This window comes from Pelobates fuscus, chromosome 13 (genome assembly GCF_036172605.1).
Source record: "Pelobates fuscus isolate aPelFus1 chromosome 13, aPelFus1.pri, whole genome shotgun sequence".
NCBI classification, from domain to species: domain Eukaryota; kingdom Metazoa; phylum Chordata; class Amphibia; order Anura; family Pelobatidae; genus Pelobates; species Pelobates fuscus.
Genome location: NC_086329.1, coordinates 61,229,286 through 61,247,115, shown reverse-complemented (window position 1 = coordinate 61,247,115; position 17,830 = coordinate 61,229,286). Strand labels below are relative to the sequence as shown.

At 44.3% G+C, this 17,830-nt stretch overlaps 1 protein-coding gene across 2 annotated transcripts in view; it reads left to right on the top strand.

Annotated features, from left to right (window-relative positions):
* PALS1 (protein associated with LIN7 1, MAGUK p55 family member) overlaps nucleotides 1-14,582 on the top strand; it is a 98,833-nt gene extending 84,251 nt beyond the window's left edge. For both annotated transcript variants that reach the window (XM_063439072.1, XM_063439073.1), the window contains exons 13-14: nucleotides 10,500-10,610; nucleotides 13,879-14,582. In XM_063439072.1, coding sequence (XP_063295142.1) covers nucleotides 10,500-10,610; nucleotides 13,879-14,055 — 288 coding nt within the window. In that variant the 3' untranslated portion in view covers nucleotides 14,056-14,582. The remainder of the gene's footprint in view (nucleotides 1-10,499; nucleotides 10,611-13,878) is intronic.
* The last annotated feature ends 3,248 nt before the right edge of the window (nucleotides 14,583-17,830 follow it).

Genomic DNA, 17,830 nt, shown 5'->3' with positions numbered 1-17,830 from the left:
GCACCGAACAGTTCCAGCTTTAACCCCGAACCGCAGAAAATCCCCTTCAGCGCATTCAAAGCATTTGAGGAGGCTACAGACGAGATTGATGGCTATTTGGTGGACTTTGAGAGACTTTGAGAGACAATATGCCCTACACAAGATACCAGAAGGGGAACTGGTTTAAATTTTGGCTGAAAAGCTCTCTGGCAAAGCAGCTGATGCATTCCGAGCCATTACTGATCAGGACATAAGCAGCTATGAGCGGGTGAAGGAAGCCCTCCTAGCCCAGTACGCAGTGACCCCAGAGGCGTACCGGCGGAAACCCCCGGGAGTCCAGGAAGACGGCAACCGATTCGTACACAGAGTGGACTTTGCAGGCTGCATCGAGCAGCCACCCACTGGGTGAATGGATGGCAAGCTACCACCCTGGAGGAATTATTACTACAGTTTTTCTCCCTGCTACAAACGGATGTAAAGGAATGGGTGAGGGATCGAAACCCCCTCACCCTGCAAGAAGCAGCCCGGCTTGCAGATGAATATATGGAAGCCCGCAAGCCAGAACGACCATACCTCAGACCTCAACCAGCACGGATTGAGCCACTAGAACCACTGTCGGGGCAACTATCCACCACCACAGCGAGCCCCAACAGCCGTTAGTCGACCTCCCCAGACTACGGGACCCAGATGTTTTCGGTGCAAGCAGGTGGGACACTACCGCAGGGATTGCCCAATGGAACCTACCCAATCTACGTGGAATCGTCCATTCGGTACCAGCTCCCAACCAGCAGTGCACACCATTGACTACCCTGTGTCCTCTACCTGGGAGTTAACCAGGGAGGAGCCCTTGGCGTTCCTTCATGAGGCCAACCCGGTGCTGGCCGCCAGCAGAGATAATCGACAACACCACCGACAACTAGTGATGGTTAATGGCAAGACAGTGCAAGGCCTACGAGATACAGGAGCCACTATCACCCTAGTACAGTGATGGCGAACCTTTTTGAGCCCGAGTGCCCAAACCGCAATACATGCCACCTTTTTTTCCTTAAAGTGCCAACACTGCAATTAAACCTGAATACTGAGGTATAAGTTTAGAAAAAACAACTCGTACTGTTGTCCAAACTAATTAACAACTTTTGTTTTAAAAGAACACAACAACAGAGAGTTTGATACAAATTTTAAATAATGATATAAATAGATAAATTTAAGCTTATATTTATTAGTATCTCCAACAAATGCAATACATACACACACAGACTGCTGAATGCATACACACAGTCTGCTGAACACACACACACACACAAGACTGCTGAATACAGAGACTGCTGAATACAGAGACTGCTGAATACAGAGACTGCTGAATACAGAGACTGCTGAATACAGAGACTGCTGAATACAGAGACTGCTGAATACAGAGACTGCTGAATACAGAGACTGCTGAATACAGAGACTGCTGAATACAGAGACTGCTGAATACAGAGACTGCTGAATACAGAGACTGCTGAATACAGAGACTGCTGAATACAGAGACTGCTGAATACAGAGACTGCTGAATACAGAGACTGCTGAATACAGAGACTGCTGAATACAGAGACTGCTGAATACAGAGACTGCTGAATACAGAGACTGCTGAATACAGAGACTGCTGAATACAGAGACTGCTGAATACAGAGACTGCTGAATACAGAGACTGCTGAATACAGAGACTGCTGAATACAGAGACTGCTGAATACAGAGACTGCTGAATACAGAGACTGCTGAATACAGAGACTGCTGAATACAGAGACTGCTGAATACAGAGACTGCTGAATACAGAGACTGCTGAATACAGAGACTGCTGAATACAGAGACTGCTGAATACAGAGACTGCTGAATACAGAGACTGCTGAATACAGAGACTGCTGAATACAGAGACTGCTGAATACAGAGACTGCTGAATACAGAGACTGCTGAATACAGAGACTGCTGAATACAGAGACTGCTGAATACAGAGACTGCTGAATACAGAGACTGCTGAATACAGAGACTGCTGAATACAGAGACTGCTGAATACAGAGACTGCTGAATACAGACACACACAGTCCGCTGAATACAGACACACACAGTCCGCTGAATACAGACACACACAGTCCGCTGAATACAGACACACACAGTCCGCTGAATACAGACACACACACACACAGTCCGCTGAATACAGACACACACACACACAGTCCGCTGAATACAGACACACACACACACACACACAGACTGCTGAATACATACACACACACACACACACAGACTGCTGAATACATACACACACACACACACACACACACAGACTGCTGAATACATACACACACACACACACACACACACAGACTGCTGAATACATACACACACACACACACACACACACAGACTGCTGAATACATACACACACACACACACACACACACAGACTGCTGAATACATACACACACACACACACACACACAGACTGGTGAATACATACACACACACACACACACACAGACTGGTGAATACACACACATACACACACACACACACACACACACACACACAGACTGCTGAATACACACACACACACAGACTGCTGAATACACACACACACACACTGCTGAATACACACACACACACACACTGCTGAATACACACACACACACACTGCTGAATACACACACACACACACTGCTGAATACACACACAGGAGGTGCTGTGTGTGTGTGAGGGGTGCTGTGTGTGTGTGAGGGGTGCTGTGTGTGTGTGTGTGTGTGTGAGGGGTGCTGTGTGTGTGTGTGTGTGTGTGAGGGGTGCTGTGTGTGTGTGTGTGAGGGGTGCTGTGTGTGTGTGTGAGGGGTGCTGTGTGGGGGGAGTAGGGGTACTGTGTGTGTGGGGGGGGGGGAGTAGGGGTACTGTGTGTGTGGGGGGGGAGTAGGGGTAGTGTGTGTGGGGGGGGAGTAGGGGTACTGTGTGTGTGGGGGGGGGAGTAGGGGTACTGTGTGTGTGGGGGGGGTAGGGGTACTGTGTGTGTGGGGGGGGGGGGTAGGGGTACTGTGTGTGTGGGGGGGGTAGGGGTACTGTGTGTGTGGGGGGGGGAGTAGGGGTACTGTGTGTGTGGGGGGGGGGAGTAGGGGTACTGTGTGTGTGGGGGGGGAGTAGGGGTACTGTGTGTGTGGGGGGGGAGTAGGGGTACTGTGTGTGTGGGGGGGGAGTAGGGGTACTGTGTGTGTGGGGGGGGAGTAGGGGTACTGTGTGTGTGGGGGGGGGAGTAGGGGTACTGTGTGGGGGGGGGGGAGTAGGGGTACTGTGTGTGTGGGGGGGGGAGTAGGGGTACTGTGTGTGTGGGGGGGGGAGTAGGGGTACTGTGTGTAACAGTTGTCAAAATGATAAAGACTGCATACTGAGGTTAACAAATACCAATACCTTCCTTACATCAAACACTCAGCAGGTTAAACGTTGTCCATTATAGGTTTCATCCTGAAAGTACTATTTATACTTTTGAGAAATCTTTTATCACATGTGTGGGGGGGGGGGGGAGTAGGGTACTGGGTGGGGGGGTGTAGGGGTACTGTGTGGGGGGGAGCAGGGTTACTGCTGGGGGGAAACAGGTTTTAATATACTTTTTTATAATCAGTATCTTCTTTCTCTCTTCATCCCCCCCCTCCTTCTTACCTTTAATGAAGGAAGAGGGGGGGACACCGCCATCCCTGGTGGTCCGGTGGTGGCAAGCAGTGCTTCCAGGTCGGGAGGCAGGGGAGGGATCTGTGAAGCAGCTCCCTGTCCTCCCGCGCGATGATGTGTGGAGCGTTGCCATGGTAACGCTCGGCAACGCTCCACACAGCATCGTGCGGGAGGACAGGGGAGCTGCTTCACAGATCCCTCCCCTGCCTCCCGACCCGGAAGCAGAGTAGGCGCCTGCCGTTTCGGGCAGGCAGGTGCCTACTCTGCATTAATGGCGGACCTATGGCCGCGTGCCCACAGAAAGGGCCCGGCGTGCCACAGGTTCGCCATCACTGCCCTAGTACAAAGAGACTTGCTCAACAACCACGAGCCATCCGTCAAATCCATCGCTATACGGGTAGCAGGGGGAGCCGTCTACAGGATTCCTACCGCCCAGGTTCAATTGGATTTGGGTGTGGGGTCTGGAACTGTGAAAGTGGGGGTCATGAAGGATTTGCATTCAGATGTGATGCTCGGAAATGACTTGGGTCTACTTACTTCCGCCTATATGCCTACACCTAACCAGGAGGTTCAAGCTGTGACTATCCAAGCTCAGAGCTGAGCTGCAGAAAGCCACTCTCAAACTCTGGAGACCCAGGTAAGACCTGCTTCCCCGACCCTGACGGTTGAGCCCGTACCCTGGGACACTCCTAATGATTTTGGGAAAGCGGTAGCGGGAGACCCCACTTTGCTAAGATACCAGGAAAAGGCCATCTCTGACCCAGGGGGACTGGATGGAGAACAGTATGTGTGGGAAGGGGGCCAGTTGTATAGATTTACAGATTCCCGAACCTAAGCCCCAGGGCCAAAGCAAATACGTCAGCTAGTGGTACCCCAGAAATACACGCAGGAGCTGATGAGGATTGGGACGATATTCCATTAGCCAGACATTTAGGGATTAGATGGACGGCGTACCGAGTAACCCAAAACTTCTTCTGGCCGGGAATCTCGAACGATGTCCGGCGGTATTGCCAAACGTGCGAAGTATGCCAGCGGGTGGGTAAGAAGGGTGACCACCCTAAAGCTAAGATGGTTTCAATGCCCATAATTGAAGAACCCTTTAGTCGAGTTGCTGTAGACTTAATAGGACCCCTAGCTCATCCCAGTCGCTCAGGTAAAAGGTACATACTCTCTCTAGTCGACTTCGCCACTAGATATCCTGAAGCGGTAGCACTGTCTTACATTGAGGCAGAGACAGTGGCAGATGCCCTGGTCAAGGTGTTCTCAAGAGTCTTATTTCCCCAGGAAATCCTATCAGACCAGGGTACCCAGTTCACTGCCGCTGTGACCCAGCAGTTGTGGAAGGTCTGCCGGATAAAACCCCTGACTAGCTCCCCGTACCATCCCCAGACCAACAGTCTATGCGAGCGGTTCAATGGAACTCTGAAGCAGATGCTGAAGACGTTCACGGCCGCTTGCAGGGACTGTGAGCGCTTCCTGCCGCACCTCCTTTTTGCTTACCGGGAGGTCCCGCAGGAATCAACGGGGTTCTCCCCCTTTGAGTTGTTATACGGGGGGCGAGTGAGGGGACCTGATTAGGGTGCATTGGTAGGGAGCCACAGAGTCAGCAGGAACCCTGGTGGTGCCATATGTGCTGGAACTGAGGGACCGTATGGAGGCGTTGACCCAGATGGTGCGTGAAAACCTCCAGTCGGCTCAGCGGCGCCAGCGGGTATGGTACGACCGGAAGGCCAGGCACCGTAGTTTTCAGTTAGGACAGCGAGTTATGGTACTTAAACCAGTCCGACGGGACAAACTACAGGCTGCCTGGCAGGGACCCTACAAAATTATTGGGAAAGTATGTGACACTACATACACGGTAGCCAGCTGTGATGATGGGAATGTAAAGCGCACATTCCACATCAACATGCTGAAGGAATACAAGGGTAGAGAAGATGAGGTGGCGAGCGTGTGTATGCGCCAGCATCCGAGGATCTAGACACCATACCCCTGCCGGATCTATTGGAGGGCGACCAGAGGGTACGGGCTATAGAGTTGGTACAGTTGGGGGAACAGCTGGGACCACAGGAACGGGCCCAGGCAATCGCCCTTCTGGAAGCCAAACAGGCTACGTTCTCTCAGGTGCCCGGGTACACGAGACTGGCCGTCCACAGGGTGGAGACCCCAGGCCAGGCTCCCTTGCGGCATCCCCCCTACCGCATCCCTGAGGCAGTCCGGGAAGGGATGGATAGGGAAATAAATGAAATGCTATGCTTAGGGGTCATTGAACATTCCGAAAGTCCTTGGGCTTCGCCGATAGTGCTATTGCCGAAGCGGGACGGCACGACCCGTTTCTGCGTCGACTACCAATGACTCAACAATAAGACTGTCACAGACGCCTACCCGATGCCCCGGGTAGACAAACTGTTGGACCGGATTGCTAACAATAGACTTATGTAAGACTTATGTAAGGGCTACTGGCAAATTCCCCTAGCTGTGGACGCCATTCCGAAATCAGCCTTCATCACCCCGTTCGGCTTATACCAGTTCCGAGTTATGCCGTTCGGGATGAAGAATGCCCCAGCCACTTTCCAATGGATGGTAGATCGCCTCCTAAATGGTCTCCAGGATTATGCATGCGCATACCTGGACGACATAGCGATTTTTTGTGAAACCTGGGAGGCCCACTTAGAACATGTAGGGACGGTACTGGATAGAATCCGGGAAGCCTGATTGACCTTGAAGTCTGACAAGTGTCACATTGGTATGGCGGAGGTGCAGTACTTGGGCCACCAGGTAGGATGCGGAAAACAACGTCCGGAGCCCGCTAAGATTGAGGCTGTTGCCAACTGGCCCACCCCCCGTACCAAGATGCAAGTTATGGCTTTCTTAGTGACAGCAGGCTACTACAGACGCTTTGTCCCTGACTATACCGCCCTGGCCAAACCCCTGATGGACTTGACAAAAAAGAACTTACCCCCGACAGGTCTTGTGGTCCCCGGAGTGCGAGGCAACCTGTCTAGCATTGAAGCAAGCTCTTATAAACGCACCTGTTCTCGCTGCCCCTGATCCTAACAAACGTTGCATTGTACACACAGATGCTTCAATGTTTGGACTGGGGGCAGTAAGTCAGGTCGAGAAGACTGGGGGGGAAAGCACCCTGTAGCCTATTTGAGATTAAAATTGTTGCCCAGGGAGTTCAGCTATGCGGCCATTGAAAAAGAATGCCTAGCTTTAGTGTGGGCATTGAAGAAACTAACACCCTACTTATATGGCCGGCCGTTTACCCTCATCACGAACCCCAATCCTCTCGTCTGGTTCAATCGGGTTGCAGTGGATAATGCCCGACTTCTGCGGTGGAGCCTCGCATTACAACCATATGGCTTCACCATCCACTACCGACCTGGGAAAATGAATGGGAATGCGGATGGCCTTCCCGACAAACTGAATTAGCGGCCTAAATTTCGCAAGGATTACCCGGACAGCCCCAAGTCGACCCGAAAAGGGTCCAACTGTGTCTGCAGGAACTGTCAGCAAGGGGGGAGCAGTGTGAAGAAAACCACTGGACTTAGTTTGACTGTTTTGTTCTCCCCCCTCTTAGAACACCAGTTTAACACCAGTTTTTGTCATATTTTCAAACTCTGTCTGACCCTTTTAACTGTCATTTTCTCTGAGCAGGAGTGGTTTTACTGCATGAATATTGTTGCTTTGTGTGCATTAAACAGATCTCTATCCAGCATTAAGCCTCGGCTCATGCGTGAGGGGTTATGCTATGCCTGTGTCTACACCCTGCCTGGAAGGATTATTACTGGGAGAAAGGGAACTCAAGACGGTCAGAGAGGGTTGGACCGTCACACCATCCAACTCCTTAAGTGCAAATCACAAATGTGAATGTGTCTGAGAAAGTGTCCAGAGCTATTCCAGAGTATGGGATGTCATCTGAAAGGGGGTTTGATTTTTTTTTCCAATGCATCATTCTGCTGGAGTAAGTTTTATCATTTAAATGGGAATTCTAAGCAACATAACCATCGTAGCTCAGTGAGCAGAATTCACAAGTCTCTCTTACATTAGGGAATGTTTTACCTAGTATTTTGTTGTTTGCAGTTTTACACAGCAGGGAACAAGTTGTCCCCTTGTTGTTGGTGCAAGTGTCATGTATGAGACTTATTCTGTCGTTAGGGCTATAAGTTCCAGGAGATATGACAGAAGAATTCCAACATCCGGACAAGAAGAAGATACCAAATTGCATTCTCAGTGAAATGGGTGTTAAATTACATGTGACGGGGAGTCGTGAAGACACTTGAAACGTTTGCACGGTGCTACATTTCTTCTGCCTCACTCTTAAGGTACAAGTGGTAATTCTGTATGTTATGGCTGTTAAAGCAATTGGAGGATCACAGAATTTCCCTAACCAGCCCAGTAATTCTCCACCATGGGTATGTTAAACTGTCACCTTGTTTTGCTTCAAGTCCCTTATCTAATAACATAGTGAGGAAGGCTTATGATCTGTGCACATGTGTACACACCAAGCGTATTTCACACAGAGACTGCAGAGTCTCTTCAGAGTGGATCATTTTACTTTGTTTTTCTTAATTTGGGTTATAGTTGAGAACACACCATAGATGGACAGATCTTGGAACATTTGTGCCGGAAAGTGCAAAATAGTCTCAGGATAAGTTTAAATATTTTGCTCACACTCTTTTATTTTAAGAACATTTCCAAATATATTGAAATAATGCAGCCCCCATCTTTCCTTATCGCAAACTCTGTGTGGAGTCTCATTCAGTCGACAGTACACGTGTAATGATATCCATCGATGCATCTCCTGGTACAGAGATACAGGTGGGTGTGATCCTAGTCCATTCTTGGAGGCCTTCCAGACCAAGCAGGAGCAAGGGGCAAAGAAGTGACATCTGGAACACCTGGAGTGCCGAAGGTTGCCTACCCCCACCCTACAGTAACTCTACTAACATAGCAGAGACTTGCTTGTTCTCACAGTCAAGAGGGTGCATAGCACAATGTCATGTCCAGGCTGGAACAAATCTTTTCTGACTTCTGGCAGCGGATGGAGCACTGGCTTTGTCACCCACCTACCTCCCACTGCAAGCAAGTGACCACTCTCCACAACCGCAATCCCAGACCTCTCATCAGGAGCCCACGGATCTGGCGGGAGTGCATACCCAAATATAGCAGTGGAAAGAGCAGTGCAGCTCATCCAGATACAAAGTGGCACGGAAATGGGTACCAACTCTGGAGGTGCACAGATGAATCCCACCAGCAGTGTCTGCAGTGAATCGTCATCCTCCATACGGAATTAAAGGTGTACAGCTCATCTACCCGGTGCAGGACTGCACTCTGCCTATGAAAAGCATAAGACTGCTTTGGGACAAGATTATTTAACTTTTAAATGACAGTGAATTGAGCGGTGAGTCTGTAGGGGTATGATCTAGACACTAAAACTGCTTTATTAAGCTAAAGTGGTTTTGATGTCTATGGTATTTTGATGTAAGTAATTTGTTTCTCGTAGTGAGAATGTCTATAGAAAGGCAGGAGAATTATGTCCATATGTGAACACAGCTAGTTGTGAATGAATGATTTGGGACTGATCTAATACTTTATCTGCCATTTAAGTGCGTAGTGTATTAATAAATCTAAATTCTTCTGCAGTGAAATAATATCCTGCTCACCTTGCCTCACCTAGTTTTGTCTAATTTGCAGGCAGATGCCTTCAAGGAACACTCTTTCAGTGTTTGGGAGCCCTGTATACAATTCTTAGATGCACATAAATGTTTTGTTTGGTAAACTTTACTAATTGGTTCTTTTTAAGAGTTCTCCAGGGGCGATTTCCAGTTTGACCTAGATAATTGCGAGAGTTGGGGTCTGATGTCTGTTTAATGTTTTATTTTCCCTTCTGACATGGGGTACTCTATATTTTTCTGTAGAGAACCGTATATCACTAATTACATTTTTAGTTTATTTTGTCTTAAATTGTTTAGTCTTAAATAGATTTTTCTTAACTGGCAATATCTATGTGGGCTGTTTGGTTATGTAATCCTGACAGCATCTTTACTCTCTGTATTCTGCTTAAAATCAATAAAACACAAAATGGAGAAATAGAGTAAACAGATTGCAGATCAGGAGCCCGGATACAAGTCAAGGGCTCATGAGCTGCACCAATGTAACCACCTAATGGGGAGCTCCAACTAGGGCGTAACCCTCCAAAATATGCAGGAAATATGAGAAGGGGATGTATAGAATCCCACAAGGGGAAACTAACATCAGGAGAGCTCCACGGTATAAGAAATGAGGAGGGGTGGGCAGTGCCCTACCTTTAATCAATCTTAATCAAACTTAAAAAAAAAAAAAAAATCTATTAAACGGTGCCGAGGGGATCCATTAACTGGAGTACTAAATTGCATCTAAGTTCCATCTGCGTTTATACCCCTTGTTCTCTGTGGACCCTGTGCCTTTTCTCTCTCCCTAACCTCGTTCACACTACCTTCCCGTCAGTCGGACACTAGGGGAACTGGAACTTAGATGCAATTTAGTACTCCAGTATCATTTTGTTCTGACTAAATTTTAAAAGTTATTCCCACTTTCAGTCTTGTATGTATTCAATATACTAGCACAGGGATAGGCAACCTTCGGCACTCCAGATGTTGTGGACTACACCCCCCATAATGCTCCTACACCCATAATGCTAACAAAGCATCATGGGAGGTGTAGTCCAAAACATCTGGAGTGCCGAAGGTTGCCTATGCCTGTACTAGCATATCTAAAACTTTTCTCTTTTGCTGTATATGTGATCAGCAGCCACATTCTGTTCATGTGATCTAAATTTCTTCTCTTTACAGGCTTTGAAAATGTTGCGTAATTCAGATTTAAAACCATACATTATATTTATCGCTCCACCCTCCCAAGAGAGGTTGCGTGCATTACTCAATAAGGAGGGTAGAAATCCAAAGGTATGTTTTTGGTTTATATTTGTAAATTATTTTCCGTGTTCTTTGTCTGCAAATGGGTAGCACAGTAGTAAAAGGATAACAATTACAATTTATTTTCCTTGTTGTCATGCTAGGAATGTGTGCAGTCTCCCTGTTTAAAGTCAAACCTGCGTTGATTGATTTGATTTGTGGAAAACTAGCCTCTCCCTGCATGCAAGGTGCTGTTGGTTTTGGTGCTGCGAGAGGGTTCATGTTTCGTGTTCCCTTATGTTTGGTACAGAAGATAGAAAAACAAAATCTAAAGCATATTCTGTTTATCAGAAGTAAAATCTTGTTCAGGCTTTACTGTACAACTGTATACAAACTGTAGTAATTGTGCCTTGATACCTACATGTGCTTTCAGTCATTGGTTCAGCAAAAAAAAAATATATATATATTTTTTTTTTAAATCTCACTAGGTACAGTGACTCTTCAGGGGGTATCTTTCATTCAAAATGAAATTCACTGCTTAAACAGATAAAAATAAATAAAACAAAAAGTCAACTGCAAGTATGATTGCCCTACGAAAAAAAGTTTTTTATTTTAAAAATGATGTTCATGATACAGTGTAAAAACTTAGTTTAAAAAAAATAAATAAAAATAAACCACTGGCACAGTATTTAAAAAATTATATATATATATATATATATATATATATATATATATATATATTATCTCTCTCTAGTAGAGAGCACTCTGGAGTCTTGGTGAAGTAAATTCAAACTGCTGCTTTATTAATCACTGTGTTTGCTTAATAAAGCACCAGTTTCAATTTACTTCACCAAGACTCCAGAGTGCTCTCTACTAGGTATATATATTTTGGTTGGAGATTGTGCACCGGAGCACAAAAAGACCGGGGCGGGTATATATATATTTTTTAATTCTTTATTTTATGTGTGCATCGAATTAACAAGCAGTTTTGCACTGCCACGACAGCTGGTGCAAACATAAAGGAAACATGCGGTAACAGTACTGTAGCATCAAAAACCATTGCACATTTTTAAATTATAGCAGGAGTAACACATTAGACATATCAGGCTGCGACACAGTGCTAGCGGTAGCTGTAGTTAGGTTAGCTGGATGCTCTAACGCACTGGAAATGTGTAGGTCTTTAGATTAAAGGCACAGCACCCTTGGGTGTCACCAGAAGGATTTTAACTATGTTAAAGCAGTTGGAAAGAAAACTCATAACATCAAGAATATTGTAGTGTAGGCGTTTCTTGCTAAATTGGGTAACACACATAGGAATTGCTTAACAGATATATGATAAACAGTTGCTTTGCTGGATGTGTATCATTGACTCAATGCGGAACTAACTGTATCATAAAACAGATATAGGAGATAAACGGTGCTTAAGCTATGCAATTGGGTTTAACTGGGTCGGTGATTAAGAAAGCGCAGCAGGTTGCATAGATGATACAAGTGGGCTGCGACAAAGGTAACCATTTAAAGCATAGCGTTGCGTTCTGTATAGAGGGGACCTAAAGAAATAAGGAAGGTGAGAGGAGAGAGTTAAACAGTGCGGTGTGTCCGCAAATCAGTCCCGCTCAGCCCTTGCCGGTTCGCGGCATGTTGTCATCAGGAGTGTGAAGGCAGAAAGTATCGGAGCGGCAGTTGCGGGGCGAGGACCCTCTCCAGGCCCACATAGAGGGTGGCATCGTCTGACTACTGGCTCGATGGCTCTGTGAGTTCGAGGAATACCCATATCGGGTGCAGATGGAGCCGGTGTCCTGTCGCCGCCAGCGGCGGGCATTCCTTCTGCAGGGTGGTCGATGCTGTGGAGGCAGTTTTCTCCTGGCCCCTAGCCTGGGCGGGCTGTGTGCTTGTGTGGTTAGCTTGGGGATAGTCGCTGTGCCCGGAGTGGGGCGCCTCTTCCCCCCCCGTTCCCCGCTGCAGTTTTGCGGTCTGGCTGCCCTTTCGGTGGTACCTTTCTCTGTACTCCGTAGGCCCGGTTCAGACTGTTATTATCTGGGTGGGGTGGCTGATTTGCCGTCAGTGCTTGCAGCCTTTTTCCCAGCCTGTGCCAGAATCGGGCAAAAGCCGCATCTAAACGCTGCTGTGTGTCGCTGTGATCCTCCATCTCAGGTAGGCATTTCAGCTCGTATTGTGTGCTTGCCGCCGCCATTTTGGGTACACCGTGTGCTCGGCTGCCCTGATGTTGCGTTTCCTCGGTTTGTATGGTTGGCTTACAATTGCCATTCCAGTCGCTTGGTGTGGATCGAGATGACCCCCATTGGTCCGGAGGGAGGGGAGGGGTTTGTGGGTTGGGGGGGAGGGGCTGGCCCCGTCGAGGGTTCCATGTCCAGGTCAGTCAGCCTGCCCGATCTCTATTAGGCCTCAAGGCATTTTGTCCTGTCCCCGGGGTGTTACAGGCTTGATTTCGGTATCGGTTGAGAACCCCCGGTGTCCCCTTTATGCTAGGTTCTCTCCAGGGTGCGATTGTGCTGTTTTTTGGGGGGATTACCCCCGAAACGTGCATAGTGTAGTGGGAACGGAGGTTCAGCTTGGATGCTAGGCTCCGCCCCCAGTTTAGGTAAATTTAAGGTAAGTTAATTAGGGTTAATTTAAGTTACTTTAAGGTAATTTTTTTTTTTTTTTTTTTTTTAAGCTTAAAGGACCACTCTAGTGCCAGGAAAACATACTCGTTTTCCTGGCACTAGAGTGACCTGAGGGTGCCCCCACCCTCAGGGACCCACTCCCGCCGGGCTCTGGGGGGGAAGAAGGGGTTAAACTTACCTCTTTCTCCAGCGCCGGGCGGGGAGCTTTCCTCCTCCTCTCCCTCTTCCTTGCGACGTCATCGGCTGAATGCGCATGCGCGGCAGGAGCCGCGCTCACATTCAGCCGGTCGCATAGGAAAGCATTATCAATGCTTTCCTATGGACGCTTGCGTGCTCTCACTGTGATTTTCACAGTGAGAAGCACGCAAGCGCCTCTAGCGGCTGTCAATGAGACAGCCACTAGAGGTTTTGGAGGCTGGATTAACCCTCAGTATAAACATAGCAGTTTCTCTGAAACTGCTATGTTTATAAAAAAAAAAGGGTTACTCCTAGAGGGACCTGGCACCCAGACCACCTCATTAAGCTGAAGTGGTCTGGGTGCCTAGAGTGGTCCTTTAACTAGAGATTCTGATTGTTGTGTTGGTGCCAGACTTTCATTTTAATGCGGTCATTTTAATGCGAGATACATATTTTTTCCATTATGTGAGAGTACATTTTTGTATTGACTTTTTTTTTTTTTCTTTACCATACAGCCTGAAGAACTGAGGGATATAATTGAAAAAGCAAGAGAAATGGAGCAAAACAATGGTCATTATTTTGATGCAGCAATTGTGAATACAGACCTAGACAAGGCCTTTCAGGAACTTCTTCGACTAATCAATAAACTGGACACTGAGCCTCAATGGGTCCCATCTTCCTGGTTGCGGTGAAGACGAAGAGAAAATGTATTTGGCAATCATAAAAGGTTGCGTATCAAATGTTTAAGCACTGAGAAGCCAGATTGTTTTATAACATGTTGATTTTGCATTAACACACTGACCATCATTCAGTGGATGATCTGCAAATTCACATCTGTCATATCAGATTTTTATGAAAATTGGAGTTGTAACATCCTCTGATTATCAGTTTAGTTAGAAGTCATAACACTATGTCCTTTGAAATTGTTTTTCTGCATTGGTAACTGAATATCCATAAATTGATAGACTGAACACGCAATCGTGTTTACATCCTATCTCTGGAAAGGGTTTGGTGCAGTTGCCAGGATTATGTGGTTAATTCATGTGATCTTTAGTTTGACGATTGCATCAATTTAAAATTTATCTCGCAGGTGTAATTCACATATAGCACTCAGCAGTGTTTGCAACAGAAACACCTTAAGTACTTGTAAGTAAACTCCATAAATAAGGCCATTAAAATTTGACTGTTTTTCAGTTTACAACTTTGAACAAATTTGATGGGGGAAAAAAACTAAACACTTCTCTGAAATGAGTGTGCTACTTGTATTTATAAACCCAATCACTACTAATCCTGCAAACTGATATAAAATGCACTCAACTTTGTATTATTTGTAGAGTGTACTGTTACCTGGCTTGCAACAATTTTCTAAATGATTTCTGTGAGTATCAAATATACACAGATTCATCCATTTCTCTGCTCATTTGTGGAGGGGGGAGAGGGGGGGAATCATTAATAAGATAATGTTGGGAATTACTTTTAGTGACTGTATACAAAATAGATTGTGTTTTAGCAATATGCTTTAGCAATTTACCTGGCAGCTGGAATATTCACTCTGCCACCATTTTTAAACAAATGTAATTTTTGTATTATCTTGTATTTAAACATTCCAATTTATAAAAGCACTGATACCAGCAGTAACTTCCATTTTTCAAATAGCAAAGAATGTAAACTCCTTTTTTTTTTTTTTTTACATTCTTATAAATAAATTTGGATTTGTACAGTTATGGAAATGAATACATGTAAGTACAATTTATTTAGTTCAATACATCTGTCATGTGAACTACTGGTATGTCAGATTCTGGTAGCAACTGAAAATTACAGAAATTATTCTATTTCAACATGAGAGATTTAAACTAATATTTGCGTTTTTATTGCAGATTTTTGTTTTTCCTTCTCCATTATGTTTAACATTTATCATTGTTTAAAAAAAAAAAAAAAGTTAAATATCAGAGGAGCGTCAAAGATTGAATGCTTTTCATATTCCTAATCATTCATAGTTCCAAACATTAGAGAATTGGTTAACCATGAAGAGAGTGGTTTGTTTTGTTTTTCTTTACACTGGATACTTACACATTTATGCAGGAAAAATGTTCTTTGTTTATCTCCTTTATAATCTGTTTTTTTTTTTTTTTTCTGTTTGATAACTTATCAAAAAAACTCTTGTAAATGTATATGTTTAAGCTTATTAAGATAAGTGTATTTCCAGTTCTGATTCCCCTCCTACCCCATAGCTGCCTGTAGCACCTGATTACTAATGTGTTCAATCGAACTCTTAGAAATTTTGTTCAGTACTGACACAAGTAATTATAAATAAAGCTAGTTGAGACATCTTATTTATAGCCAAGTGTAATCTTCCTCAGAAGCAGTCTAAGAGAGCATAACTAGTTATATTGCATTTGATTTTTAGAGGAATGTGTCTCACTGCAGGAACAGTGGGGAGATATTTGATGGTGGCCTTCATATACAGCTAGATACTTGTTCTTGCATTGTCCATACATATCTCTTTAATTTATGAACTGTATAATCTCTCATTTGATTAAACAGCTGGGTTTTTTTCAAACACATATTGGATCTTAAGAAAACATCTAAAACTTATATTTTAAGTTTCCTGGCTCTTTACAGCCACAAAGGTAATGTAGCATATGATCAGTTCTCTGTTTGGCTGCCATTTTAATGTGGCCGGCAAGAAGTGATGACAAAATCTGTTTCTACATTGCACACTCCCAGAGCAAGTAGATTGCAAGTGCACAAACTGGATATCCACAGAAACTGTCTGTGCTTGGTACGATCTGTAGGAATAGTATTCTTATTCCACACCAGTGTGTGCATTCGATTGCTTGCTCACATAGAAAATAACCAGCAGATGAGCTTCACCGATGCAGGCAGCATGCTACAAGCAGACAATAATATAGAGATTGACATATTTCTCATTTGTGTGCTAGTGTTGTAAAACCGAAAGATCAGAATGTAATTGTTTATCAATTTTACATTATTTGCATACTCATTAGAGTGCCATCATATCTCCCAATGGCAACACATAAGCATGGAAAATGAAAGCCATGTATTACTTTTTATTTTATTTATTTTTTCATATTAATTCTTACTGTTTTTAAGAATTGTGAAGACAAACAAAGCCTGTAGTTTATCAAATATGTGACCAGTCTATTATTGGTCAACATACAGGGGCTGAGATATCTTGCACGTGTATTGACACATTAAGGGATTATCAGTTTTTGTGCTTAAAAAGGTAGGAATTACCAGTGGAATGTGACAACAGATTTTACTCACTTTATTAATTTAGACCATTTTTCAGAACAAAACACTTTGATAAGTAACAATTGTTTGTTTCATTTTTTTTTTTTTTCGCGTAGACAAATATTGTCACTTCTTTATAAAGGATCCTGAATACACAACAGAAGCAACTACTGTACAGAATGGTAAAAACAGAAGTCAGAATCCCTCATTAATTTATTTTCATTTTGGTTTTCCTAATCCATGATGAAAAGCTGGAACATAGCTACAGAAACACAATTTTATAAATTTTATTTGAGGTCTTGACAAGCTCTTTAATAGTTTATATGCTTAAAAATACCTCCTGACTATTGTGAAACGCAATTAAAAAGCAGAGTTTAATTTACAAACACTGGAAATATAATATATGGTTTTTAAAGAAAATGTATATTTTATTGAAAATGCAGAATAATAAAAGTACACGTTTGCACTACTCATGTAAAGTGAATGAAGTTGTGATTAGTAATACAATTATCTGTTTTTATACCTTCTTTCCCTGTGAATATATATGTTTAAAATCTTGCACTATATTTTCAAGGTAAACTATTGAGAATATTACTTTACTTGCTGGCTAGTTACTTTGTGATGTATACGGCTGCAGTATAAGCCAAGATAATAATTTTTTTTTCCTTTTTGGCTCTTAGCAGCTTTTATGGATTTCATGAGTCATTTCGTGATGTTACTTCATTCTTTTACTGTCTCACATTTTTACTCAAATGAAGTTATTTTTAAATGTATTTTATGAGTGTTTTTTTTTTTGTTTTTGCGTAACTAATCCAAATTTTCATTTTTACTATTTTTTTTTTTTTTTTACACTTAAAATATTTTCCAGTAATTTGTTTAAATATACAGCAACCAAAATAAAGCAAGAGGCAGTGTAGCTAGACATTTGAAAATGTAATAATTCATTTTTGATTATTCTAGAAATGCCACCGTATTAAAGGGACACTATAGTCACCATGTAATTGTTCTGGTGAGTATAATAGCTCCCTTCAGGCATTTTCATGTAAACACTGCCTGTTCAGAGAAAAGGCAGTGTTTACATTGCCCCTAGCGACACCTCCAAGTTGCCACTCCTCAGACGGCTAGTGGAGGGTCTTCCTAGCTCAGTGCTCCACAGTAGGCAGCCCTGCATGGAGACACTGAATTTTCCTCGTAGAGATGCATTGATTTAAT